This window comes from Bos grunniens, chromosome 14 (assembly GCF_055505025.1).
Source record: "Bos grunniens cultivar Pamir isolate PY7600 chromosome 14, Bosgru_T2T1.0, whole genome shotgun sequence".
Lineage (NCBI taxonomy): Eukaryota > Metazoa > Chordata > Mammalia > Artiodactyla > Bovidae > Bos > Bos grunniens.
In genome coordinates, this window is record NC_141178.1 from 20261934 (window position 1) to 20288316 (window position 26383).

At 38.2% G+C, this 26383-nt stretch overlaps 1 protein-coding gene across 13 annotated transcripts in view; it reads right to left on the reverse strand.

The window, feature by feature from the left end:
- Nucleotides 1–26383, reverse strand: part of UBR5 (ubiquitin protein ligase E3 component n-recognin 5) — a 137696-nt gene that overhangs the window by 48668 nt on the left and 62645 nt on the right. For all 13 annotated transcript variants that reach the window (XM_086336221.1, XM_086336216.1, XM_086336214.1 and 10 more), the window contains exons 10-22: nucleotides 18684–18800; nucleotides 18489–18599; nucleotides 17721–17875; nucleotides 16095–16212; nucleotides 11873–12057; nucleotides 9558–9667; nucleotides 8318–8430; nucleotides 6869–7012; nucleotides 6663–6774; nucleotides 6341–6495; nucleotides 5850–6047; nucleotides 1317–1527; nucleotides 204–330 (exon numbers count right to left, since the gene is read on the reverse strand). In XM_086336221.1, coding sequence (XP_086192347.1) covers nucleotides 204–330; nucleotides 1317–1527; nucleotides 5850–6047; nucleotides 6341–6495; nucleotides 6663–6774; nucleotides 6869–7012; nucleotides 8318–8430; nucleotides 9558–9667; nucleotides 11873–12057; nucleotides 16095–16212; nucleotides 17721–17875; nucleotides 18489–18599; nucleotides 18684–18800 — 1856 coding nt within the window. The remainder of the gene's footprint in view (nucleotides 1–203; nucleotides 331–1316; nucleotides 1528–5849; nucleotides 6048–6340; nucleotides 6496–6662; nucleotides 6775–6868; nucleotides 7013–8317; nucleotides 8431–9557; nucleotides 9668–11872; nucleotides 12058–16094; nucleotides 16213–17720; nucleotides 17876–18488; nucleotides 18600–18683; nucleotides 18801–26383) is intronic.

Consider the following 26383-nt stretch of genomic DNA (forward strand, 5'->3'; position numbering starts at 1 on the left):
TCAAATTTTTTAAAGATCCTAGGTCCTACTATTCTATACCTAAATATGAGATACTGTCAAATATTTTTCCCAGACTGATATTGGTAGGAACAAAAAACAAAAGGACCCACCAATTCATGTATACGAGAAGTAACAGATACGTTTCCTTCTGTACTTGGATTACATTTCCATCAACTGAACTTCCCTGGTAAAAATCACATTACCTTCGGCTACTTGATGATCCAGCCCGATTACCTGGGCCATTACTTGAAACAACTGATATTGCATTTGCAATGGCCTCAACAGCAGAAAGTCTTTCTGCAAATGTGTTTCTTTCAGAGCGCTCTGCTTCTGAAACATAAGAGAAAAAATCAGGATCAATTTAAACTTCAAAAAATAACTAAGAGATTAAGTATGTACAAGCCATCAAATGCTAACTGCTGTTTTAGTGTTCTAATTCACATACTAGGGATAACAGCTTAATTTTGCCTCCTCAAAGGAATAAACACTTAAGCTACATTGAACTATGACTTTTAACATGAATTATTTCCTTATTCTGCCTTACTTTTCAACCTCAAAGATAAAAAGTATTATTCACAAGTAGGAGGAAATGTAGCTCTCACTACCAAGGAAGAAAAGACTGACATACCAGTATCTCAGTCTTAGTTTCTACACTGCTTAGAATCCTTTAGTCAGTCAATGATAATGAATAAAAAGTCAGAAACTCGCAAACCACTCTTCAAAAATGTAGCTACCAGGATGTCATCAGTAGAATTCAAAATAAGGAAAACCATTATGAATTACACAATTGCACTTCAGGTTTTCAGTTTCCTCCCTTTAATCAGCCAATTAAAAACTTTATGGCAAAAAGAAAAGCTTATTTACTTCTCCAAAAACATCTAAAAACTATTTCATTTTCTCCTCTACATTCTAAAAACTGGGATAAAAGTTGCCTCCATATAATTTGACTTAACTTGCTAAATAAGTCTCATGGTAATAAAAGTCACCTGTAATTATAAAACCAGTCAAGCTCTTAAGGATTCTATGTATATAGTTTTGTACTAAACAAAGAGAAGAGAATTTAAGACAAAAGAAACACACTGATGAAAAATTTACTTACTCATGTTATATACTCATCCTATCAAAAGAACAGGCATTTTTACCTTTTGAGAATGTTACCTTCTGAAACTCCAAGATTTTACAAAGCCAAGTGAAAATACATATACAAAGCCATACACAAATTCTTTACAGTGATTTTCTTTTCTTTCAGTAATTTTTCTACTTTCAAAACTGCCCAAAATTCCTTTTAAAGATCATGTTATAGTTCTTAATCTCACCCTCTTCTTCTTTAGTTTCCTTATTGCTGGTTGGAAAGCAAACGGATACACAAGCATGCAAAATATTTCGATTTCCATCACATCTGTGGCTGATGAATGTCTGCAGCATCTGTAGGTTCTGCTCTAAAACCACCGCTTGCTCAAGATTCATAAGATACTGTCGACAGGCCTCATAGTCACAGCGCAGGATGTGCTGCATCAAGGTTTGTTTCTGTGCTCAGACAAATTAGGAAAAAAACTTCAATGCATTTGCATACCACAATACACATGTCAAAAATTTCACATGGCCAACACAATAATAAAATCGGCTCTGCAGAAAGTAGACAATTTAAGGTGACCTGGCAAAAGAAGCTGAACTTAAAGATACCCTTAAGCAGAGACAACAACTGACAGGAATGGAAGAGTGATCTGCAAAGGATCAATAAATATTTTCAGCTTCTGCAACTAACTCAACTCAGTAACTGCAGCAGGAAATCAGTCAGATACACAGTGTGCAAATGATGAATGGGAGAGGCTGGACTGGACCTACAGATGGCAGTTTGTGTGTGTGCTGTTGCTTCAGTCATGTCCGACTCTGTGCGACTCTATGGACTGCAGCCCGCCAGGCTCCTCTGTCCATGGTTTTCTCCAGGCAAGAATTACTGGAGTGGCTTGCCGTTTTCTCTTCCAGGGCATCTTCCCGACCCAGGGACTGAACTCGTATCTCTTAAGCCTCCTGCGTTGGCAGGTGAGTTCTTTACCACTAGCGCCACCTGGGAAGTCCCACAGATCGTAGTTTATAGAACTCTTATTTACGTCATATACAAATAGCAAACTAGAACCCTATTACTATTGTTAGCCAATCAAGCGCAGGGTATACATTTCACTCCAAGCTTATTCTCACCCTCCTGTGTGCTCCAAGGTTACATCACACTATGAAAACGAAAACCTTTACCTCCCCAGAATCACGACAGATGCACCTCCCCAAAGGTGACAGCTAAATACACATTTCATTGTCAAAGACAAGGTAGTAATGATAAATTACTTATGGATCATACCATTTTCTACCTGAGAAACAGCATGCTAGGTACTGAGTATCTGTTCCCTCCCACTTCATGCTGAAGCCTAATAATCCCCAAGGTGATGGTATCTGGAGGTAGTGCCTTTGGAGAGTGATTAGGTCGTGAGAATGGAGCCTTCATGAAGGTGATCAGTGACCTTAAAGGGGCCTGAAGAGACCAGAGCTCCCCTCTTGCACTGTGTGAGGACACACGGCCATCCATGAACCAGGAAAGAACACATCAGACCCCAAATCCGCCCATGCCTTGATTCTGAACTTCCCACCTTCCTGAACTATGAAAAGCAAATTTCAGTTGTTTAAGTCACTCCGACCTTAGCAGCCTAAACAAACCAAGACACAGCATTAATATATCAAAGAGTTGAAATGTATTTTTTCACCATGTAAATTATAGTTATAGGGTACTTACTGGACTGAATGTGAAGCCTTAGGTTACGGAAAATAAGAAAATTTAACTAAAATTAGGAACTAGAGGAAAGCAGGTGGGAAAAGAATATATGGAAATACAAAGGAAAGAAGAGAGATGCTTCTGAACTTGCCACCTCTTTACAAATTACCAAAAAAACTGTTTTTAGTATGTGACACATGTGAGACACGCCATTTGGAGTGTGGGACTGACTACGGCTCTGAAGGGACCCCATAAATTACAAACTCCAGTTTAAGAACATGAGGTGGGCCACAAAGGACTAAACTTGTCAAAATCTAGTGGCAAACACGCATTAATCAATACACTGAGAGAGTATGTCAAAACCTCTCCAAAGAATAAAAAGCACAGTACATTCTGAAATAACTAAAATTAAGATATTTTGCTGCACATGGCTGTGATATCGAATGTTTTCAAACAAATCGGTCGTCTGGTTGGAAGCAGCTACTCTATAGGAGCTCTCATCTCCAACCTGCTAGACCATGCAGTGGCCATTATGCTGACAGTATCAATACCTCACTTACTATGTCTGAGCAAGACAGTTTTTTCTGCATCACTATATACTGTCACTTATTCTTATAACGAAAGGCAGCATGTGTGCATGCTCAGTCGTGTGTGACTCTTTTACAAACCCATGGACTATAATCTGCCAGGCTCCTCTGTCCATGGGATTTTCCAGGCAAGAATACTGGAGTGGATGCCATTTCCTCCTCCATTTCCTTCTCAACTCAGGGATAAAACCCACGTCTCCTGTGTTTCCTGCACTGGCACATGGGTTCTTTACCTGAGTTACCTGGGAAGTCCAACAAGACACAGAGTTTGGCAAAAATTTCTTGCATGTCTACTGTGCATCAAGTCCTGGTAAATGAGGTACAAAGATAAATGATGACACGCTTCATCCCTACCCCTAGGATGACAGCATGTTTTATCTTTACCATTGAGACGCTGACAAAGTGCAGGGTTCATAGAATTATTAGGTCTACAGAAGCACTTGGAATAGTATAAAATGAATGGAGGAAGCTGGCTGAAAAAACAAGGTAACATAAACCACGTAATAAATGGTGACTGACACTGAATGCACAGCAACAAATTTTAAACATTCTCTGCAATGAACTGGAGAGACCATGCATAGCCCCCTGAAAGGAGCAGATTAATGTTCTGTGATGGCCCAATGTCATCAGGTCTTCTAATTTTTTAAGAGCAACTGAAAATCTGATTTTAAATATAAATCCTGTGACTTGGAATGTTGGCAACAAATCAAGAATTTTTAAAGGATGTGAAGGCTCACTGGCCTACAGCACCACATGATGCACTTGAAACAACACATCCTGCTTGACACATGCTCTTGGCTTAGCTTCCAAGACAACACTCATTCTAGTTTTCCTCCAACTCCTTCTCAGTCCCTTTATACAGGTTCCTCTTTATCTCTTGGCATTTAAATGTTGAGACTACTCCAATGGCTAAGTCCTTAGGTTTTTCCTTCTCCAAGACTTGAGTAATCTCATGCCATTTAATTCCTTTAAATATCACAGATATCCAGACAGCTCCTAAATACACTTCTCCAGTTTGGTCCTCTCTCTTCTGGTCTTCCAACTTTCACACCCAACTCTCTCTTCACTAACTCCTCTTAGATAATCTAATACAAAACTTAGAGACTTCCGTGGTGGTTTAGTGGATAAGAATCTGCAGATTCCATCCTGATTGGGAAACTAAGATCCCACATACTGTGGGGCAACTAAGCCCGAGCTTCACAGCTCAAGAAAGCTTCTGTGCCACAACAAGGACCCAGTGCAGCCAAAAACAAAAGAAACTTAAACAAACTTGATGTTACCCTCCTGAACCTGCTTCATTCATCCTTAGTGTCCTCATCTCAATAAATGGCAACATCATTCTTCAAAACCGTTCTCCCTCTTACTTCCTCTAAGAGACACCCTGTATTTGGCCATAAGTAAATCCTGTTGGATCTACTTTAAAACATTTCTAGTATATCTAGAGTCAAGTCACTCATCATTCCACTTTCTGGGCCAAGCCAACAGCACCTTCCACCTAACTGGCCTCCTTACTTCCAAACTATCCCCCATGTATTCTCAGCATGTCAGCAGTGGTATTCTGAAAATGTTAGGCAAATCAGGTCAATCTCTGCTCAAACTGCTCCAATAACTTAGAGCAGTGTTGCCTCCACATCTAACAAATAAAAACATCTCAACCACAGTGTGTTCAAAACTAAACTCATCTCGCCTTATCCCATTTGTTTCTCCTATTTCTCATCTCCCCATCAACCACACCTAAATCAAAGCTTTAATAACCCCTTCCTTTCGTTACTGCTGCCATCCTGTCATCAAGCTTCAAAGCTTCTACTTCCTTAAGATCTCTTAAGTCCATCCCCTCCTCATTTCCAAGACTTCAAGCTTACTTTGTTTCTAACATGAATAATTACATTAGCTTTTTTATCTGGTCTCTAAACTTCTGCTGCTTCTCCATCCACTGCTCATCTTCTTTAAAAACAAAAACAAAAAAATACAGCAGCTTAAAACCCTCTCCTCCTAGCTTTCAGGGGAATGTTCAGGTCCTGTAGATTAATACACAAGGCACCCCAATCCCTTTCCCTGCCTTATCAGTTGCCACTCATAGATCCATATGAGCCCTATCTTCTAGTTTTAAAGAATCAAAAGAATGTATAAGTTCTCCCAATATATTACTGAGATTCACAAAGGCTACTCTTCATGCCTGGGATAACACCTCCTACCTTTATCCTGTGTCTAGGAAACACCTACCTGACTATTTCAAATTATGTCTGGGTAACACCTCCTCAGAGAAGCCTCTCCAGTCACAGTCTAATTTAACCCCTCCCTTCTGTGCTTCTACACCTTTGTCCATGCCTTACCAACACTTGTATCACACTGTGACCAACGGCATACTCCTCTCTCTTATCCTAATATACTCTTAGCTCCTATAGGGAAGGGGCAATAAATACTCTACTGAAAACTGTCTCCCTAGACTCCAGCAGGGTCTTCTCAATTGAAATGCTAAGTAGTTTAAAAAACCAGATTACCTCTACAGCCATGATGATAATAGCAGCTTTCTTTTTGATTGTTGAATTGGCAGGAAGATTTATTAAAGAATGTACACCCATTCCAAGACTACTAATAGGTGGAAGATCAAGCCAATCGGGATCCCTTATTCCTCCCATGCAATCTTTGGCCATTGGGTAGATAGTACCATTTCCATCTCGAAGAATAATAGGAGACTCCTATAAGAGAGGGGAAATCAAGTTTGGCTCCCAATCAAATACATGTCTGATTTTTACAAGAGGTGTATTTATTTTTAAATTACATTTTACATATGCTTGTAACAGTGACCAAACAGAAACTTAATATTAAAAATGTGCTGAGTATTCTAAATTCTTCTGTTTAATTCTTCTAGTTCTTCTAATTCTTCTAAATTCTTCTAGTTTAATAACAAGCAAACTAGAACCAAACTCAGCTTCACAAAAAAGCTGATGTTGTCATATACATTTTCAAAAACAAAAATAAGCCTCTATACCTGTCCAGCAGTGAAAATAGCTACATTCCTCTCGTTCTGACCAAGGAAAGCAATGCTGCTTGTAGGGAAATTATTCTCCTGTTCGGCTTTTCCTGTGGCAAGATCAAAGATGCAGTACCGTACCCAATTTCCAGTCTTCAAAACAGCATGGACACCTTCAGAAATACACGGATGTTAAAAAAAATTTGTTACACATCTTTAGTAAATGGCAAGTACCCACCAAATTATATATCCCCAGTCACATTTCAAATACAGACACATTTCATTCCATACTGTTACACTTCATAGAGTACGCCAGTTGGAAAAGTTACAAAACCTTTACCTTTGGAATCCACATTCACTGCTAATATTTCTGTCTTCTCAGGTATACAAAGCTTCTTAGGAGTTCTCTGGAAGCAGTCAGGAACTTTTGGTGTTCCACCAGTTTTGACAACCTGTGTGACACAAAAATGAATTTTGCTCTCAAATCTGTAATATGCTCAAGGTCCCAACATTCAACTGGTGAGTGGGTGACTCCTTCATACTTACCTGCAGTTCATCAATTCTAAGTAACCTACAATCCTGCAGGAGAGAAGAAGGGTCAGCATCTGAACCAGAGTTGCTCTGACAGTTGGTATTGCTGGATGTTCCTGGAAATTTTACAGCAACATAGGCTCCATCCACTTTTAGCACCTAGAATACAGGTAGATATGATAAATGTTAACACTAACTCATATGAAATCAATATGCAAGTTATATTATTGAGTAAATTTAACACTGAAGGCATTAAATTCCTTATGAGTATATTTCTTCAATGATCATAAAGTTATAAAATTAATCTGAACACACTCAACAAATTTATCGTTGATGTCTATATCCAAGACATATTTTCTGTAGGAAAACTGACCCACACAACCAGTGATTAGCATGTGGATGTTTAGCAATCAAGCACAATCCACAAATTCCTCCTACCCTCCCTCGTTATTAGTTTAGAACTCCACTGTGCAAAAGAACTTCTATGATGATGGTCTAACACTCTACATCCATGCTGTCCAACATGACAGCCATTAGCCAGAAGTGGCTACTGAGCACATGGAGCTGATGTGACTGGAGACTGACTTTTTAAATGTTACTAATTTTAGTAAGTTTAATTTGCTACATACACCTGGCCAGTAGCTACCATAATGGACACCATAAGAGTGAGCAATGCACACAAAGCCGAGCACAGCACTTGAAATCAGAATACCTGAGTCCCACTTTTGTTACTTACTTCTTTTAAGCCAGTGGGCTCTTCTTAGAGGAAAAAAAAGGTGCCCATAAACTAGAGTTCTATTAAAGAAACCAAATGGAATAGTATATGAGAAAGGCCTTTGTAAATGGCAGGACATAAGTTATCGGTCCTTTAAGTATAAAGGAAAGACCATCACATTAAAGAAAGTAAAACGCCATCCGGAAAAGATGTACACTGCAGATACTCTATAGCTATCATCCCATTTTGTATTAAGAATGTGTGAAGATAAAGGTGAAGTTAATAACATTCCAGCTGATGAACTCTATCCATTCGGTTTCTCAGAGAGCGAGACCCTCACTCTAGGAAGAACAGAAGAGAAAGTGGAAGCTTAAAGATAGTAGTAAGATTTATAAATGTTATGAAAGATCAACTCCATGAAAATGGTGTATTATTAGTCCCAAAGGATACACTGTACCAAAAAATGTTATCTTCAATTTTTCTGTAAATCTAAAATTATTTCAAAATAACATTTTTTAAAAAGCAGCCTATCACCATTAACGCTCAAGGACAGGCAGCAGCATCATCAGTTCCTCTGTCCAGGACAAAGACAGTGCATCAGGTGGGAGGATGGGGCCCAAGAGATCAGAGGTGACAGACAAGGCAGCCTGGAGGACAGGGCTGATGAGCACTCACCAACCACAAACTCCTTGATAATCGATACCACTAGAGTTCACTTAGTGATTAATTCTTAGATATTTGGAACAAACCTTGCCCACAGGAACATTCTTAACATCTTCCACAAAAACGACTTCCCGAAGAGACCACTGCTCTTCGTTCACCTTTTCCTCCTCTTTGGGGGCAGGGGTGGACCGTCGTCGTTCTTAGACAACAACAAAATGGTAAGTACCAAAAAGAAAATGTGAAAGAGACTTTATAGATTTTATCTAAATATATGAAAAAAGATCATTTGTAAAGGGATACATATTTGAGATATCTGAACATATTTCACAAACTACTGCCTTCTGAATTCAGGCTTCGTGACTAACTTTCACTTAGGTGAACTCATGGTTAAAAAAAAAAATTTCATTAATGCTTAACGATATTAACACATAGTTGCTGCTGCTGCTAAGTCGCTTCAGTCATGTCCAACTCTGTGCGACCCCATGGACAGCAGCCCACCAGGCTCCTCCATCCCTGGGATTCTCCAGGCAAGAGTACTGGAGTGGGGTGCCACTGACTTCTCCGAACACATAGTAAACAACTGCAAAAAATTTAAAAACTTAACACTTGTTTTGGACCCTCAAAAGTAGGGCTATGGGACCAAGGTTTAAAAAAGGAAGATATGTTGGGCTTCCTTAAAATTAACACAAGACTATTAAAATGACTATTAACTTTCAATTTCAAGTATGAAGCAACCACAACTAAAAAATACATTTTGGAAAGCTTTTAAAAAAAAAAATAAATTCTTTATATCCAAGGTGCAGTAGCAAACCTCAGTTTGCAAATTCTACAAATTCTGAGCAAAAAAAGTTGTGACCAGACCATAACCAATTTACAATAACAGTTTCAACAAAGATAGGCAGATATTCTAGAGAGTGGCCGTTACTTCCTTCTATTACTGCAGTGCATTTTATATACTGTGGAAAATTATAACTCTCAAAAATATGAATATTCGACACTATAACTATTGTTTTTACATTTAAATAAGACCACTGGACTTCCCTAGTGATCCATTGGTTAGGACTCTGAGTTTCCACTGCAGAGGGCACAGGTTTGATTCCTGGTCAGTGAACTAAGATCCTGCAAGCCCCATAAGCCTTGTAGTTCAGTAAATAAATAAATATGCATATTTTAAAAAATCAAACTAGCAGGAGCACAATTTAAACTAAAAGATTTATACTAAAAATAGTCTGAGCTGTCTCCAATCAGAAACACAAACTGAACACAGCTACACAGCTGTGTGCCTGGCACCTATTTTGACCAATGTATACTACACATAAAACTTACTATATGGCATTGATGCACTGCTGGCAATGGAAGATGCATCACTGCATGTAGATGCTGGAGATGGTGGGGGACCCATTTCTGTTTTCACTGGTTCCTGCTTACTTTCAGGCCTGCAGTTAGAAACAACATTCTCTTTATAATTAGGAAAATAAAACATTAGGAACTTACAAATGGCTTATATAATAAGACTCAAGTTTATTCTCAAAAGGGAATGAAATAGTAAAAACTCGTACAAACTGTATTATTCTTTAGAATGCAAGGTACTAAAAAAGATACACAGTGCACATCTCAAATTTTAAATAATGTTTTAAAGCAGGAAAGAAATACACTGTGTGAAGCTATCAACAACTTGGAACAATGATTCAGATAAGCCCTATCTAGGAATAACAACAGAAGCTACACTCAATTTGTCTACATAGCTGTATCATAAGCCTCTTGAGCAAACAAGTTTCACACTTTACTGAACCCTGACTTGCATACAGCAGTTTAACTGAAAAGATGGTAAAGGCAAATAAATAAAAAGTCCTCCAGATCATTAATTTCCTAGATTTCAAAAGAAAAACTCTACTTGCAGTGGTTTATAAAAGTTTGTTAAACACCAGACAGTTCAAGAATAACCACCTGCTGCAACTGAAATGGAAAACTATAGTATTAATAAACTATCCCTCTTCCTTCAGTTATTTCATTAATGCTATACTTGAGAAGATAACTACAGCAACTACAGATGATAAAAAAAAAAACATTTTTATTCATTAAATGGCAGAAGTCAATTTTTACACAGAAAAGTCATGTATTACTCAGAAATTTGTCATATACAGATCATTCTAGTATGTATTATAATCAGGGCCATCATCTTAATTCTCTCATCTGCTATTTTTCCTGTCAGGAATTTCACCTGAGTTTAAAAAAAATAGTCCAGGGAAAAACAGTGTTATGTTCACAAGCATCTTAGCAACATGTGCCGTACAAGCATACGTGGATACTCATGGCTGCTCTGCACATCTTGTGACGGTGGAAGCCAGCCAGCACTGACTCATCACCAGCACGCTTAAAGTCAACACATTTCCATGACTAGAAGAGGCTATTGACATGAAAATGATTATCGTCTCAACATTTAATTTCACCTTAGCTCTTTTACTAAGTATATTAATATAGATGGCAAATTTCAAGGAAGATTTTGAAAATCTTAATAAATCACAAAATATAAATACAACAACCTATTTTAATTTCATTTTATGCATATCAAAAAGATTTCAAATACCCTTTACAAAGTTTCATAAATGCTATTTTTAAGACTTAAAAAAAAATCAATATAAGCAGAGGGAAAATCTATAAATCTATTTTTAAAAACAAGACAGTCTAAAGCACAAAGCAAAGCAAAATATCTTAACTGGGCATGAATTACAAAAGAATATTTTTAAACTTAGCAGTAATCCTTGTATAATCATTGTATTCATTTGAACTAAAAAGTTACAGAAATATAAAAACCCTGTAGTACAGGGTTTTTGTGTAGTACAGTCCCAATCATTTCTTTTCAACTGCTTGTATACATTTAGAAAGAGAGTACATCAAAATATTTAAAATGTTATTTCTACAATGTGATATGTTACTTTTCCATATTTCTATAATGTTCATGTATTTTTATAAAATTAAGAAAAAAGCTATTTTGAAACTTTATTAAAGCTCAAGTACCAAACAGCCAAATTATAATACACAGTATTTTTAAAGATGAGTAGATGCTTCTAAAAGTACAGGTGTTAAGATCTGTACATGGCTCCCAAATAGTAAGCTAGCTCCAGAATGTAGGTTTTATATAATTCAGTGCTATTTCTGTTCACATTATCCCCCACCCCAAAATTCACAAAAATCCTTTATAGAATTTCCCTCCCCAGTACATTAACCTATAAAACCCTTCCAGTGATCAAGATGCAGGCAAGATGTTAGGTGATTAACATGATTATACAAGAAGAGAGTAGGCAAAAGTCTGCCTAAGACAGTAAGGCTGAACACATTGTCACTGCTATATACCACCTTCGAAGGATACACTCTATGATCAAACACAGACATTAAGAGAGAACTCTATATTGGCCCTTCTGGCCACTAAACATTAAGAATAACTAATATACAAATATTAACGAAACTGCAAATAGTAAATTTTACCAGTTCCTGTCAAAACTCATGGGGATCTTAACAAGACCCCACATGTTAACACTTTTATAAGTCACCATATAGCTCTCCTAAGTCTCCCTTGATTATCCTCCTTCATATACAGAGCAAACTAGAAAAATCAAGATTAGTTAAGACATAGTACTTACTTAGCTTCAGTAGTTTTGCTAGCTTTGTCCATGCTTTTCAAGCTCTCAGGAGATCTAAGTTGAAATCTACAGCTATCATTCATATTCCAAACCGACTCCATTAAGACACCAACTTTAGGAATCCCAGCACTAATTGAAAATGCAACTGCTCCAGCATGATAGAGAGGATTATTTCTTAAGCATACCTAGCAAACAAAAGAAAAATCACCATCAGAATGACATAATTTTTAAACAAACTAGAAGAGTTATGTGTTCCCAAAATCAAAGAGCAGGAATAATTTTAGCACACTTGCTAACAACAAACTAAAATACCCTGATACTGAGAAAGAGTGAAGGCAGGAGGAAAGGATGAAATGGCTGGTCACCGACTCGATGGACATGAGTTTGAGCAAGCTCTGGGAGTGGTCATGGACAGGGAAGCCTGGTGTGCTGCAGTCCATGGGGTCACAAAGAATCAGACACGACTGAGTGACTGAACTGAACTGATATTTCACGCAGCAAATACCCTGACCATTCTGCTACAAGGACATAGAAAAGAAACAGCACAGAAGAAACTACAAAGGTTATTATAAGTAAAATGTAAACAATTATTTTTTTTTGTTTCTTATAATTTGCAATTATTTTCTCCCTTAATTCATGATGCTATATATAGGCTCCATAAACTTCATCTGTACAGGTATTTGTTTCCCTCAGAAGACTGTTTTCTATAAGCTAGAATTTTAACTAATGTAAGTTTTCTCTTACATTAAAAAAACAGAATATGTAGACATTAGTGTTAGAAGTTAACTGTATTCAAGAGTGAAAAACCTATAAATTCTTATTGCCAGGGAGCACCCCCAGGTCATACTCTAAAACCAATTAACTTGTAACGTGGCCCTGCCAAATGCACCAACAAAAGCTACTACTGTGATATGAACATTATTTCTGGAAATCTCTTTTGATTTCTAAAGTAGCCCAAAACTTACTGACATTCTGTTCAGTCATTCAATAACTAATGATTACCTTATACTTGACAGTGGCATACATAAAGATTTTGGGGGTGGGAGTTATAATTAAATATAAGTCATACAGAAGAAGGTAACACACAGGAGTACAGAACTGGAAATACTGACAAAGAGTAAAAGTTCTGTCGTTAAATACAGTTCTGTGGCATAGAATGAGTAGTTAAGAGACAACTTCTTGAAAGGGTATGCTTAGCTTGACTTAAAAGAGAGGTTTCATCCATAAATTTTCAAAAAATGCCAGTGAAAGCTTAAATCCTGAAAGAGGATCAATAAGAAGGCTATAATTATAAAAGAAATATGGCAAACTATATTAGAGAATAAGTTATTAATATCTTAGAATAAAAATAAATGCAGCTTAAAGACAAGGAGGTATGTATCCAGTACACAACAGACATGCAAGGAATATTTGCTAAATATACTACTCTCAACAGTTAGAATCTGTGAATGCAGATGCTGCTGCAAACTCAGAAGTGAAGCCGCTCAGTCATGTCCGATTCTTTGCGACCCTTTGCACAGTAGCCTATCAGGCTCCTCCGCCCGTGGGATTTTCCAGGCAAGAGTACTGGAGTAGACTGCCATTTCCTTCTCCAGGGGATCTTCCCAACCCAGGGATTGAACCCAGATCTCCCGCATTGCAGGCTGATGCTTTACCATCTGAGCCACCAGAGAAGTCGATCAACAATTCTTTCTGATGCAAACATATGAATGCTTTCCCCATTCTGTGGCCATGGCTGCCTTAATCCTCCTGCTTCCTACACTTTAAAACAGAACCTTAGTTCTGCACTAAAGTACTGGAATATGCTCTTTTCCAGCAATTTAGCACCAAGCTATTTTGCTTAAAGCTTTCCTTCGGTGCACATTTGAAGGATTTTTTCTTTCCTCCCTGTCTATAGTAATGCCATCCTTCATGCTAATAAGGCATCTGCTACGGTATCTGGCTAATACGGGAGTTGAATAAATAGGGAATTTTGGAAACGTAAGAGATCAGTATGTGAACTGAATAAGTAAAGGGTTGCTACTAGAAGTGAGAGATCTGTCTGAAGCAACTGACATAAATAATTAAGACTAAACAAAAAATAAAATAATGGGTCATCACTAAAAACTTCCTAGCTGGAAGGTTACAAAGGAGCAGGAACAAGACAACCACAAATAGGAAGCCCAAACAAAAATAACAAATACATTATTAAACTGAGTTTTAGACAAAACAGCTAAACTAGTAATTACTTTCTAAGAAATAGGTAATGTAAATGATACCATCTTTAGTGAAAAAGCTGAATTGAAAAAAAAAAATGTTAGATGAGGGAATTAGTGCCATGTCATGCAACAAAAGAGACTTAAAGTCCTTAAACAATCATTGCAGCACTTGCTATAATAATATAAACATCAACTTTTATCCTGAAGATAAATTCCTATAAAAATCTAATGAATCAGAAGTATAACAGTAGTTCTTAAACTTTTTCGGTATCAAGACTATCTTACCCCATTAAATATTTCCAAGGACCCCAAAATGCTTTGTTTATATGGGTTAGAGTTGGTATTTAACATGTTAGTAATTAAAACTGATAAACTTTAAGTATATACTTAAAATTAATAAACCCCATGTTAATATGCATAATTTATTTAAAAAAAAAAACATTTTTAAAAAAACTAGCCAAGAAAAGTGGCATTGTTTACATTTTTGTAGATCTCAATGTCTAATTTAATGTAAGACAGTTGGAGTCCCAGGTATGCTTTTTGCATTCAATTTGCCATGATATGTTACTTTAGCTAAAGTATATAAAGACAACTCAGCCTTAACAAAGATAGGTAACTGGAAAAAGAAGGACTCTACAGATCCCCTGAAAGGGCTGAGAAGGCAGCAGGAGTCCTTGGATCACACTTTGAGAACCACTGGGATACTAGAAAAATCACCTTCCATCAGATATATATGAGCCTAAAGCTGAGGTAGAAATTGTTAGGCAGTGTAGGACTCTGAGACCTTGTTTTCAATATACATCTCCCTCCATTAGCCTAAAGCTATACCCTTTGTCCCCAATTCCTGGAATGTATCCTTGGTCTGGGTTCCCAGGTAGTGTTAGTGGCAAAGAACCTGTCTGCAATGTAGGAGACATAAGGGAGGCGCGATGGATCCCTGGGTCGGGAAGATTTCCTGGAAGAGGGAACAGCAACCCATTCCAGTATTCTTGCCTGGAGAATCCCATGTACAGAGGAGTCTGGTGGGCTACCATAGGGGTCACAAAGAGTCAGACACAACTGAAGAGATTTAGCAATTTATGTCCTTGGACTGATAAATTATCAACACGCAGATCCAGGGAACAGCAGTGATTAACTTCTGTTTCATATGCTGAGGGAAAAACAACTGGTGATCATTAATCTTAAACCCATACATTTGGTCCATTATAAAACGTCCAGTGGGCATGAAGAAGGGTGGTGATTTAATCCTAGGATCAAGAGAAACCATAAAGATGTTAAGCATCTGGACCTTTAAATTGATTGATTAAAAATAACGGATTTTAAGGACAGGAACCAACCAAAAATGTACAGATTAATACTGGTAAAGATATAAAGCTGCTGTAATCCCCGTGTTTTGGGGGGACTCTTTACCCCCTCCCTCTCAGTGTCTATGCTGAGAGCTTTGTACTTTCCTCTTCTCTAATAAATCTTATTCACTTGCTACTGTGAGCATTTGTGTGTTCATGGATTTCATTCTTTGGCTTCGCGAACAGGAACTCTGATTCCTGCTTCAAAACCATCTCAGAATCAAAACACAGAAACTAGTAGAAGCACAGGGATCTGATGAAGCCTCCTGTCTCATGCTGACAGTATGACCAGAGAGCAAAATCTTTCAAACTGCTTGGTTGTTAAGAATCATCTGGTGTTTGTTAAACACAATGAAGCCTGGGTCCTACCACCAACCAACTGAAGGAATGTTTCAGGTAAGCAGTTCCTGGCTATACAGTTAAGTACAGAATGATTCCTAAAATCAGGCAAATCTAGGATCCCGGCCACACAGGAAAACCAACTGACATCAGGGCAGAATCTATACGTGACTCAGTTATTGAATAAAAAGTGATGTGGCACATACATACCACTGGAACTTAGTCCTTCAAATGACATTCATTTATAAAACTGTCTATGGGGGAATTAACTACAGGGAAAGAAATTGATTTTGAAGAGCAACAATGTCCCTTAAGATAGACTTAATTCTAATCACTTACCTGGGTACCAACAGTGATGTTCGGCATTGAAGAAATACCAGCACTAGATTTGGGCTTTTTGTTTTTTGCTCTAGCTTTCTCTAACATTTTTTTCCTTTGACTAAAAGGCACTACACCCCTGAAAGTGAAAAGCAAAAATTGGACAAATAAGCAGCAAAGAAGCCATTAAACAAATCTAAAATTTCACACATTGTATTTAACTATTACTGTTATTGAAAGTGAAGTCACTCAGTCGTGTCCGACTCTTTGCGACCCCATGGACTGTAGCCTACCACGCTCCTCTGTCCATGGGACTTTCCAGGCAAGAGTACTGGAGTGGGTTGCCATTTCATTCTCCAGGAGATCTTCCCAACCCAGGGATCAAACCCAGGTCTCCACGTTGTAGGCAGACGCTTTACCGTCTGAGCCACTATTTCTTCTCTAACATTTTTGCCTCAGTATAATATTAACGTGTGCAATTTATTAATAATAACTTGATCACAGGTCTGACAGTATATAATTGGACCAACTTTTATTATTAACCCTTATTTAATCATTAAGGATTAAAATTTACAGGAAATTCATCATTTGACATTTTCTTGTTTAGTTTAACTAATTTAATTCTGTTTTAATTAGTAGATCTCCCTATGTTATTTTTACCAATGCAAAGTTGCTGATTTCTTAAAACACAACAGAAAACATATTTAAAGTCCCTTTTGAAAACTAAAGGAATAAAGTGAGGCACAGAATATTCAGGCAATGAAATACTTTAATAAATTTCTATTTTATGTTACTGTTAAATGAAAAAAGTATAAGAAGTACTGTTTTTAATTAAGCAAAAGCAAAATACACATTTATACATACAAAAAAAGATTAATAAAACATACCCAAAATGTTAACAGTAGTTATATTCAGGTTGTAGGATTATAAGTGATTTTTATTTCTACTTATACTTTTTAAAAATTTCAAAATTATAGTCACTAAGTATATATTATTTTTGTAACCTTTTTTTAATCTTAAGGTTTATTTTTAATGTTACTTTGCTCCAAGGTGAAAATTTCCCTCTGTATAAGCATCTTTTTTTTTAATAGTTGATTTACAACGTTGCATCAGTTTCTGGTGCACAGCAAAGTGGTTCAGCTACACATACACACAGAACAGGAAAAAGAGTGTATGTATAATATGTATACAGTATGTATATATTTTTTTCATATTCTATTTTTGCTTCACCATTATGGTTTATTATAGGATACTGAATATAGTTCCCTGTGCTATTCAGTAAGAGCTTGTTGTTTACCTATTTATAGTAGTTTGAATCTGCTAATCCCAGACTCCTACTTTATCTCTCCCCTGCCCCCTTACCCCTTTGATAACCACAAGTTGTTTTCTATATCTGTGAGTCTAAAGCATTATCTTTCAACTGACCTTCTCTATTGCTTTGACTACTTAAAGCACCTATCTATGTACATAAACATCACCAACTCAATGGACATGAGTTTGAACAAACTCTGGGAGATAATGAAGGACAGGGAAGCCTGGGGCACTTCAGTCCATAGGGCTGCAAGGAGTCAGACATGACTGAACAACCACCACCATAATGTACATAAAAGCCTCCAATGGTAAGAAATACCCCTCTGTGATACTCACCACCAGTATAAATTGTTCTCCAGCTGTGCACAGGTGTAAAGGGCACAGCAATGTAAAGAAACAATCCGTTCACCCTGAAGTTCTGAGTAAGTCTGGGCAGTGTGCTCTAATTTAGAAGCCACAGAACTTAAAGTTTCATCAACCCAGGTAGCAACCTGAAGAATAAAATATCACAAGCTTAAGTAAAAACACGTAATCTTTTCCAAGGGACTGTGGTCAAAACAAGGGCAAGGAATATCTACACTGTGGACCAGAATTCTACAGGAAAGAAAAACAAGTAATTAGGAAAAGGTTCTTAATGAGACTAGAAACTAAATTACTTCCTTCACACAAATCAATCAACATAGTACTGAAATAGATGGTTCTAAGGCATTAATTGAAAATAAACATCTGCTCCAACAATTTTTAAAAGAATTTAGTGACTCTAAAGTCAAACTGATAATCTGAGGATAGTATAATAGCTATACTTCCTCTATCTATTATAGCTCTTCAGTATCTCTTTTGTCAGCACTTAGCTTGAATATTTTTTCTTCCCTTAAGTAGAAAGATCTCTCTGAAACTGTTATAAAATAAAAACTATTATAAAAACTATTATAAAATAGAGATAAAACAGAAAAGATTATACACTGGATTACAGTACTAAGGCCTAAGACACTTGGTATTTGTAGGTTTAAGTTAGACAGAAAGATAGAAATGAAAAGATGGAAAGGGGGCAGGGAAAGGAAGAAAATCAAGAATTTAAGAAATGTTTATCACAGGATGTCTTACCTTATTATTTTCTGTAGCTACAGTTGCTCTTATGCTATTTGCAGACAGGAGAACTATCTTTTCATTGGTTAGCCCCAAAAATGTTGCTCGTGGGTGATGTAAGGAAGGATTCTTTGAAAGCATAAGAAAAGTGATTGTCATTTTGCATATTGATTTGGAGAGCTACTTAATGAAAGATTTAATATAATGAAATACCTGTGCATTTCTGTAAGGCTCAGATTCACTCCACTTCCACTGATAAAGTTCTCCTTTACTGCTGACAGCCAAAAGCTCAGAATATAGAGCCCCAATACAGATGAATTTTGTTCCATCCTATAGTGAAAATAATATAGTAGTATAAATATAACAACTGCCAAACCTGATGATTTGGGTACATCACATTAATTACTACATCTAATCTGGATTATGTGAACACATAAACCCCTTTAGCAAGGTCCCCTCCCTGAACTCACCCTTTTCCAGTCACACTGGCCTTCTCCCTGCTCTTGCCAGGATCCCACCTTATTGGTCCTTACTGGTCTCTTGCCCTGTTTTTCAGGTGACTCACTCTCTTTCTCCTCAATCAAGTTTGCTCAAGTGAGATCTTCCCTGACCACACTATCTCCAAAATCAGTACTCTAATATTGCCTCTCCTTACTCTGCTGTCCTTTTGGTTCATAGCATTTCACAACTTGACAGATTATATTTACTCATTTATAGTCTACTTCAGGCTTCCCTGGTGGCTCAGTGGTAAAGAATCCACCTGGAATGCCAGAGACGTGGGTTTGAAGCCTGGGTCAGAAAGATCCTCTGGAGAAGGAAATGGCAACCCATCCCAGTATTCTCGCCTGGAAAATCCCATGGACAGAGGAGCCTGGAAGGTTACAATCCATGGGGTCCCAAAGAGTCAGACACGACTGAGCATGCATGCATAGTCTATTTCACTCAGATATAAGCTTTGTCTTGTTCACCACTGTATCCCCCATTCTTAGAACAGTGAACACAGTAGACACATGATAAACATGTTGAATAAATGAAGAAAAAACAGACTAAGGCACTGAAGCTAGGAAAGTCGAGTATCATAACAGAAGACTCCGTCCCTGGAGGCCATTCCAAGCTGCTGAAACAAGTGTCTGCATTGCTTTTAAAGGTAAAAGCTCACTTAAAGAATGTACAAGTAATAAGTTGGAATGCAATTAAATTTGCAAAAGTTTAAACAATAAGTGTAAATAAATATCAATGATAAAGTGATAAATTTTTTAATATTAAGGCCAGAGAGATCAGTCATAAAACTACCCTGAAATCTCACAGCAAAACTTGCCAATAACAGATTTTATGTTGTATTTTTGCTACTGCAAAACTTCTCTGTTCAATTTGAAATTCTGGCTCAGGAGTACATGGAACTAATAGTATCTTTAAAGTTTCTATCAAATTCCAATCTCAGATGGGTTATGGGACTCAGCTACAGCCTGCCAAGACTGATAACAGGTTACACTTCAGAGCCATACAAAAACAATACTAATTTTTAATCTTTTATTCTACCAGTGCCAGTCAGCTCTACTTTCAAGTCATATCTGTTACACCTATGGAGGGATGCAGAAGAGACCAAATTTGAAATTTTCCAACTTAGCAATTATACTCTTTCCTTCACCATAGGTATCTGAAAACCACTGTCTACTTTCTCCAGGATGACTGCATCAAATTTTAACACTTCTAACCTCATAATTCCTTCTCAACCCCTTAGTTAAAAAGATGATGGAATTGGACCAATTGACTCCCTATCTCCCAATATACTTAATGAAAAAACACCATTCTCCCCTCCCCACAATCTCAGAGAAAGAAGTGTCCCTCTCCACTGCTTAAGGATAACTCATAGACACAAGTGGATGCAACTCACTCTTATTACCCCAACAACCATCCAAACTAGTCTTCCCCTCAGTCTTACTCACAGTAAAGTGAACAATTACTTGGCATACATTTCACCTCACTGGCTTTCACTGACAATGACACTTGGTCTTGCAACAGCCACATCAATGCTCCATGTGTCAGGGAGTTAAAATAGGAAAAAGGAGTTCAAAATGGCAATAGCTAAAAGACAGACAAAGAAAGGGAAAAGCCGGAGAAAAAGGAATAAAGGAAAAATCTGCGGACCTGAGTGAGAACCTCAGGTGAAACACACACACCCCCTTCCTGGGTAGCCCTAATTTGCATAGGGCAGGCGGGGGTGGGGTGGGGGTAGTGGGGAAAGAGACAAAACTATAAAAAGAGGAAGCCAAGAAGAGCTGACTCCTTAGAAAAGACCCTGATTCTGATCTAGGAAAGACTGAAGGCAAGAGGAGAAGGGGACTACAAAGGATAAAGATGGTTGGATGGCATCACCGACTCAATAGATGTGAGTTTGAGATAAAACTGAGAAAATCACACACTCTCCCAACACATGCATTTACTCAATCAGTTCATCTTCTCTTTCAACTCTGAACCATGTGACTCTATGCATCACAAGCTCTAGAACCTCCCTTCTCTCTTGTTCACAGGTCACTACTGTCAGTACTCTCTTCTGGTCTTCCTTTTATCTTCATGATTGTTTTCTCCATTTCCTTTGTACCACCTTGTACTCCCTGACCCAGATTCTGATCTTGTCCCTTTATTCAAATTATGCTCCACCTTCAGGTTTATATGTGACTGGGCACCATGCTGTTCAACGTGTCATTCTCCTATCTCCAGACTAACCTGCAGACTAAACTACCTGGATGTTGTAAAAGCAACATAACATCTCCAAAATGAATTCATCACCACCTCCAAAGCTGCATGCCCCTTGCAGTCCCTATCTCCATGAAGGACCTCCACCCACCCACCTACCCTGTAATAGGAAAGCCACAAAGGAGTCTGAGCCCTCTCTTCAACTTCTCTCTTCTCAACCATATGGTGATTAGCAAACCAATGCTATCCTTGTCTCACCTTCCCCTCAGATTCTTTCCTTCCTCTGTCCTCACTGTCACTGCTTTGGTTGTTCAGTTCAGTCGCTCAGTCGTGTCCAACTCTTTGTGACTCCATGGACTGCAGCACGCAGGGCCTCCCTGTCCATCACCAACTCCCAGAGTTTACTCAAACTCATGTCCATTGAGTTGGTGATGGCCATCCAACCATCTTATCCTCTGCTTTGGTTGAGATCCTTGCAATTCCCCTCTCTATAAACAATTTTACCAGTCCTTAACTGTTAAGAATAGGCATAGAATTGTTCCTATTCCTATCTTTCTCCGATACCAATAGTGCTTGTCTACTTAAAAACACACAAAACAAAACCCCACCAATCTCATCATGTCATTTCTCTAAGAACTTTGTTGGCAGAACAACATCCTAACTCTTCATCTAGGGCCCTCTGGTCTTGCTCCATCTTGCTCTTCTCTTCTTCCCACCACACAGCAGTAATTCCAAATTTCTCATTGTTCCACAAACACACCCTGTCCTTTCGTGACTCTAGGCCCATACTGATATGCTTGGAATGCTTTTGCATCTTGGTTAACGCTCACTTAACTTTAAAAATGCTGCTTAAAAGTCATCTCCTCTGTGAAGATTTTGCCAAATCTCTCAATCTTAATCTAATACCAGGTGGTATTAGTCATTCCCCACTCTAAACCCCTAAATACCAGATTCCCAGCTTCAACCTAGGATTGGTGGTACTGTGAACACATTTCATATTATGTCAATGTTTGTCTTCCATATTGAGTTCCCTACGGGCTGCTGCTGCTGCTAAGTCGCTTCAGTCGTGTGGGCTGGTCCGTAACAAATCTACCTCTATGTTCCCACAGGCTAGCTTGGCACCTGGCACATGGTAGGAGCACACTGATAACCGAACAAACGCATCTCAACTCGAACTTTCTGAGTAAAAGCCCTGGCAGAGCAGTACAACCCTGAACAAGTCGTGGTATAGCAAGAGTATGGTGTGTGAGGCTCTCTCAGAACTGACTGGCCTGCACCCCTCAATAATGGGCCAGGGCTCCCCAGCTCAGGAGTCCTGAGGTAAGTGAATCCCGAAGACCCTGAACATCCCCCGAAGACCCTGAACATCCATTATGGACAAATGTGGATGGACAGCACAAACCACCAACCAAAGGAAGATGGAAAAAATCACCTATTGTTTCTCGCCTGATTGAGATGAGTTTGTAGAGAAATACAAAGCAATCAAATACAGTAGCACAGTATTTTAGCTCACACACTTCAGAATATCATAGAAAACAATGTTTTTATTGTTTTAATGAAATACTAATGGCTGCTGCTGTGCAAGCTAGGGCCTGTTTCAACCTGGAAAAGGTGGATATGCATATTTCCTTAAAGATTGGTAGTTTCTAGCTTTTTTATTTGTAAACAAAATCAAATTATTTAGAAGCTGAATCTAATCAACAAATTTGCAATTCTCTAAACAATAAACAGGTCATCACCCAAATGAGCAATCTCTCCCCAAAGGGGATGAAAAATGCTAAAAATATAATACAAATTACCTAATGGCCAAAGTTTAAGTCATTAAGCATAGCAACTTGAACTCCTACCAATTTTGACTTCTGTTTTTTAAAAATTGGTCTTATTACTCCTAATTTTCTCCCCACAAAACTTGGTTTTTGTTTTTTTTTTTAAACTTTCCTGTTCTCAACAAACACTAGTTTTCCAACTTAAGTAGCAGCTCTAACAGCAGACTGTACTGTGCACTATGGCTGAAACAGACACTACACAACTACAGGCTACACGGCCCAATCTGATCAACTGTCCTTATTCACACTTCATTCCCCTCACCTGCCTATGTTTCCATTTTCTCCGTATGCCTGGCTTCTTTTCTGTTTTATGATCACTTCCCCCTTGCTCTTACTTCATTATTAAATTACATTTGTGATACACTTATCAAACTTTTGGAGAATTTTGAGCATTACTTTACTAGCGTGTGAGATGAGTGCAACTGTGTGGTAGTTTGAGCATTCTTTGGCATTGCTTTTCTTTGGGATTGGAATGAAAACTGACCTTTTCCAGTCCTGTGGCCACTGCTGAGTTTTCCAAATTTGCTAGCAGATTGAGTGTAGCACTTTCACAGCATCATCTTTCAAGATTTGAAATAGCTCAACTGGAATGCCATCACCTCCACTAGCTTTGTTCGTAGTGATGCTTTCCAAGGCCCACTTGACTTTACATTCCAGGATATCTGGCTCTAGGTGAGTGATCATACCATCGTGATTATCTGGGTCGTGAAGATCTTTTTTGTACAGTTCTTCTGTGTATTCTTGCCATCTCTTCTTAATATCTTCTGCTTCTGTGAGGTCCATACCATTTCTGTCCTTTATCGAGCTCATCTTTGCATGAGATGTTCCCTTGGTATCTCTAATTTTCTTGAAGAGATCTCTAGTCTTTCCCATTCTGTTGTTTTCCTCTATTTCTTTGCACTGATTGCTGAGGAAGGCTTTCTTATCTCTCCTTGCTATTCTTTGGAACTCTGCATTCAGATGCTTATATCTTTCCTTTCCTCCTTTGCTTTTTGCTTCTCTTCTTTTCACAGCTATTTGTAAGGCCTCCCCAGACAGCCATTTTGCTTTTTTGCATTTCTTTTCCATGGGGATGGTCTTGATCCCTGTCTCCTGTACAATGTCAAGAACCTCCACCCATAGTTCATCAGGCACTCTGTCTATCAGATCTAGTCCCTTAAATCTATTTCTCACTTCCACTGTATAATCATCAGGGAACTGATTTAGGTCATACCTGAATGGTCTAGTGGCTTTCCCTACTTTCTTCAATTTCAGTCTGAATTTGGCAATAAGGAGTTCACGATCTGAGCCACAGTCAGCTCCCAGTCTTGTTTTTTGCTGACTGTATAGAGCTTCTCCATCTCTGGCTGCAAAGAACACAATCAGTCTGATGGTGTTGACCATCTGGTGATGTCCATGTGTAGAGTTTTCTCTTGTGTTGCTCGAAGAGGGTGTTTGCTATGACCAGTGCATTCTCTTGGCAAAACTCTATTAGCCTTTGCCCTGCTTCATTCTGTACTCCAAGGCCAAATTTGCCTGTTACTCCAGGTGTTTCTTGACTTCCTTCTTCCTGCAAGGAGATCCACCAGTCCATCCTAAAGGAGATCAGTCCTGGGTGTTCATTGGAAGGACTGATGCTGAGGCTGAAACTCCAATACTCTGGCCACCTCATGCGAAGAGCTGACTCATTGGAAAAGACCCTGATGCTGGGAGGGATTGGGGGCAGGAGGAGAAGGGGACGACAGAGGATGAGATGGCTGGGTGACATCACTGACTCGATGCACATGAGTTTGGGTGAATTCTGGGAGTTGGTGATGGACAGGAAGGCCCGGAGTGCTGCGATTCATGGGGTTGTAAAGAGTCGTACACGACTGAGCGACTGAACTGAACTGAACTACCTAACTTTTCACAAACATTTCTTGGTAGCTTCTACATGACAATTTAAATTCCCCACCCAGCTTTCACTTTTAGAACCTTGAAAGCAAAGCATCATGACCAACAAGTTTGATCAACTGTTCCCAACAGTGAAGCTGCTCCAAATATCTTAAGGAGCCAAATATCATGGGACTGTTTCCTCTCAATACCATTCAAAGAAAATTGAGAATAATGTACAACTCTACAATTCAAAACGCTGGTGGGAAATACATTTTATTATTTCCCCTAGACTCTATGAAAACACACCCAGAACAGTAAGGGACATGACTGTAAGTTAACAATACTGACTACTTAAATCAGTTGTTTCCTCATCACCTACCATACAACCTTTATCAAGTTCTTCTTTGGGAAAGAAAAAAGAAAGTGAAGTCGCTCAGTTGTATCCGATTCTTTGCGACCCCATGGACTGTAGCCTACGAGGCTCCTCCATCCATGGGATTTTCCAAGCAAGAGTACTGGAGTGGGTTGCCATTTCCTTCTCCAGGGGATCTTCCCAACCCAGGGATCGAATCCAGGTCTCCCGCATTGCAGGCAGGCACTTTACCATCTGAGCTATCAAGGAAGCACTTCTCTGAGAGCTTACTTAAAATAAAGGATGTGTGCATCTCTTAAACTGAAGGTTTGTTTTGTTACAGAGCACAATGGGGAAGTTCTTACGTTCAACTTCAGCAGACTGACTTAGCATGAATTACCCTGCAATTTTTCTCCACCCTTTCACCTTCAGCATTTTATCACTTAGCTCTTATCTTTACAGTCTTATTTCTAACAGTCTTTGTTACTATTGGAGATGCATTTTTTTATTCCCTTGTAAGTCACTTTAAGATTCTTATTGTGAGTAGGTTGGTGTGTGTATACACACACATACATATATATGTATATATAACTACATATAGATATATATATAGTTACAACTTAAATGTAGGCATTCAGCAACATAGAACTAAATTTCTAATCAGAGAAAAGTAAATTTCAAAAATGACCAAGACATGAAAATGGATCCATGTTAATGGAAGTAACTCTTAGTAATCACTCTGGCCTCCTGTGTTTCCCCAAAGCCTCTTGTACCTAATTCTATTATAGTATTTAGGCAGAACAATGTTACGCCTTCCTACAAAATTCTCACCCTAACACCTGAACAAAAAGCCTAAAACACAATATATACTTAATCAAGACTACTCAAGTTACTCATTGGATGACCCTCACTTCTGCCTCCACAGATCTTTTAACATCTCTGTAATTATCAATTATGGTTATTTTTTTTAAAAGATGCTGAAAGTTAATAAGGGGAAAAAAATTCATTGATTTATTTTTTTCTTTCTATCTTTTAATCCCTTTACCCATTTTCCCTACTTCCCATCTCTGGCAACTATCAGCCTGTTCTCTGTTATATAGGATTCCTTTTTTTTTTTTTTAAGATTCCACATTTAAGTGCCATTATATGGTATTTGTCTTTCTCTAACTTCATTTAGCATAATG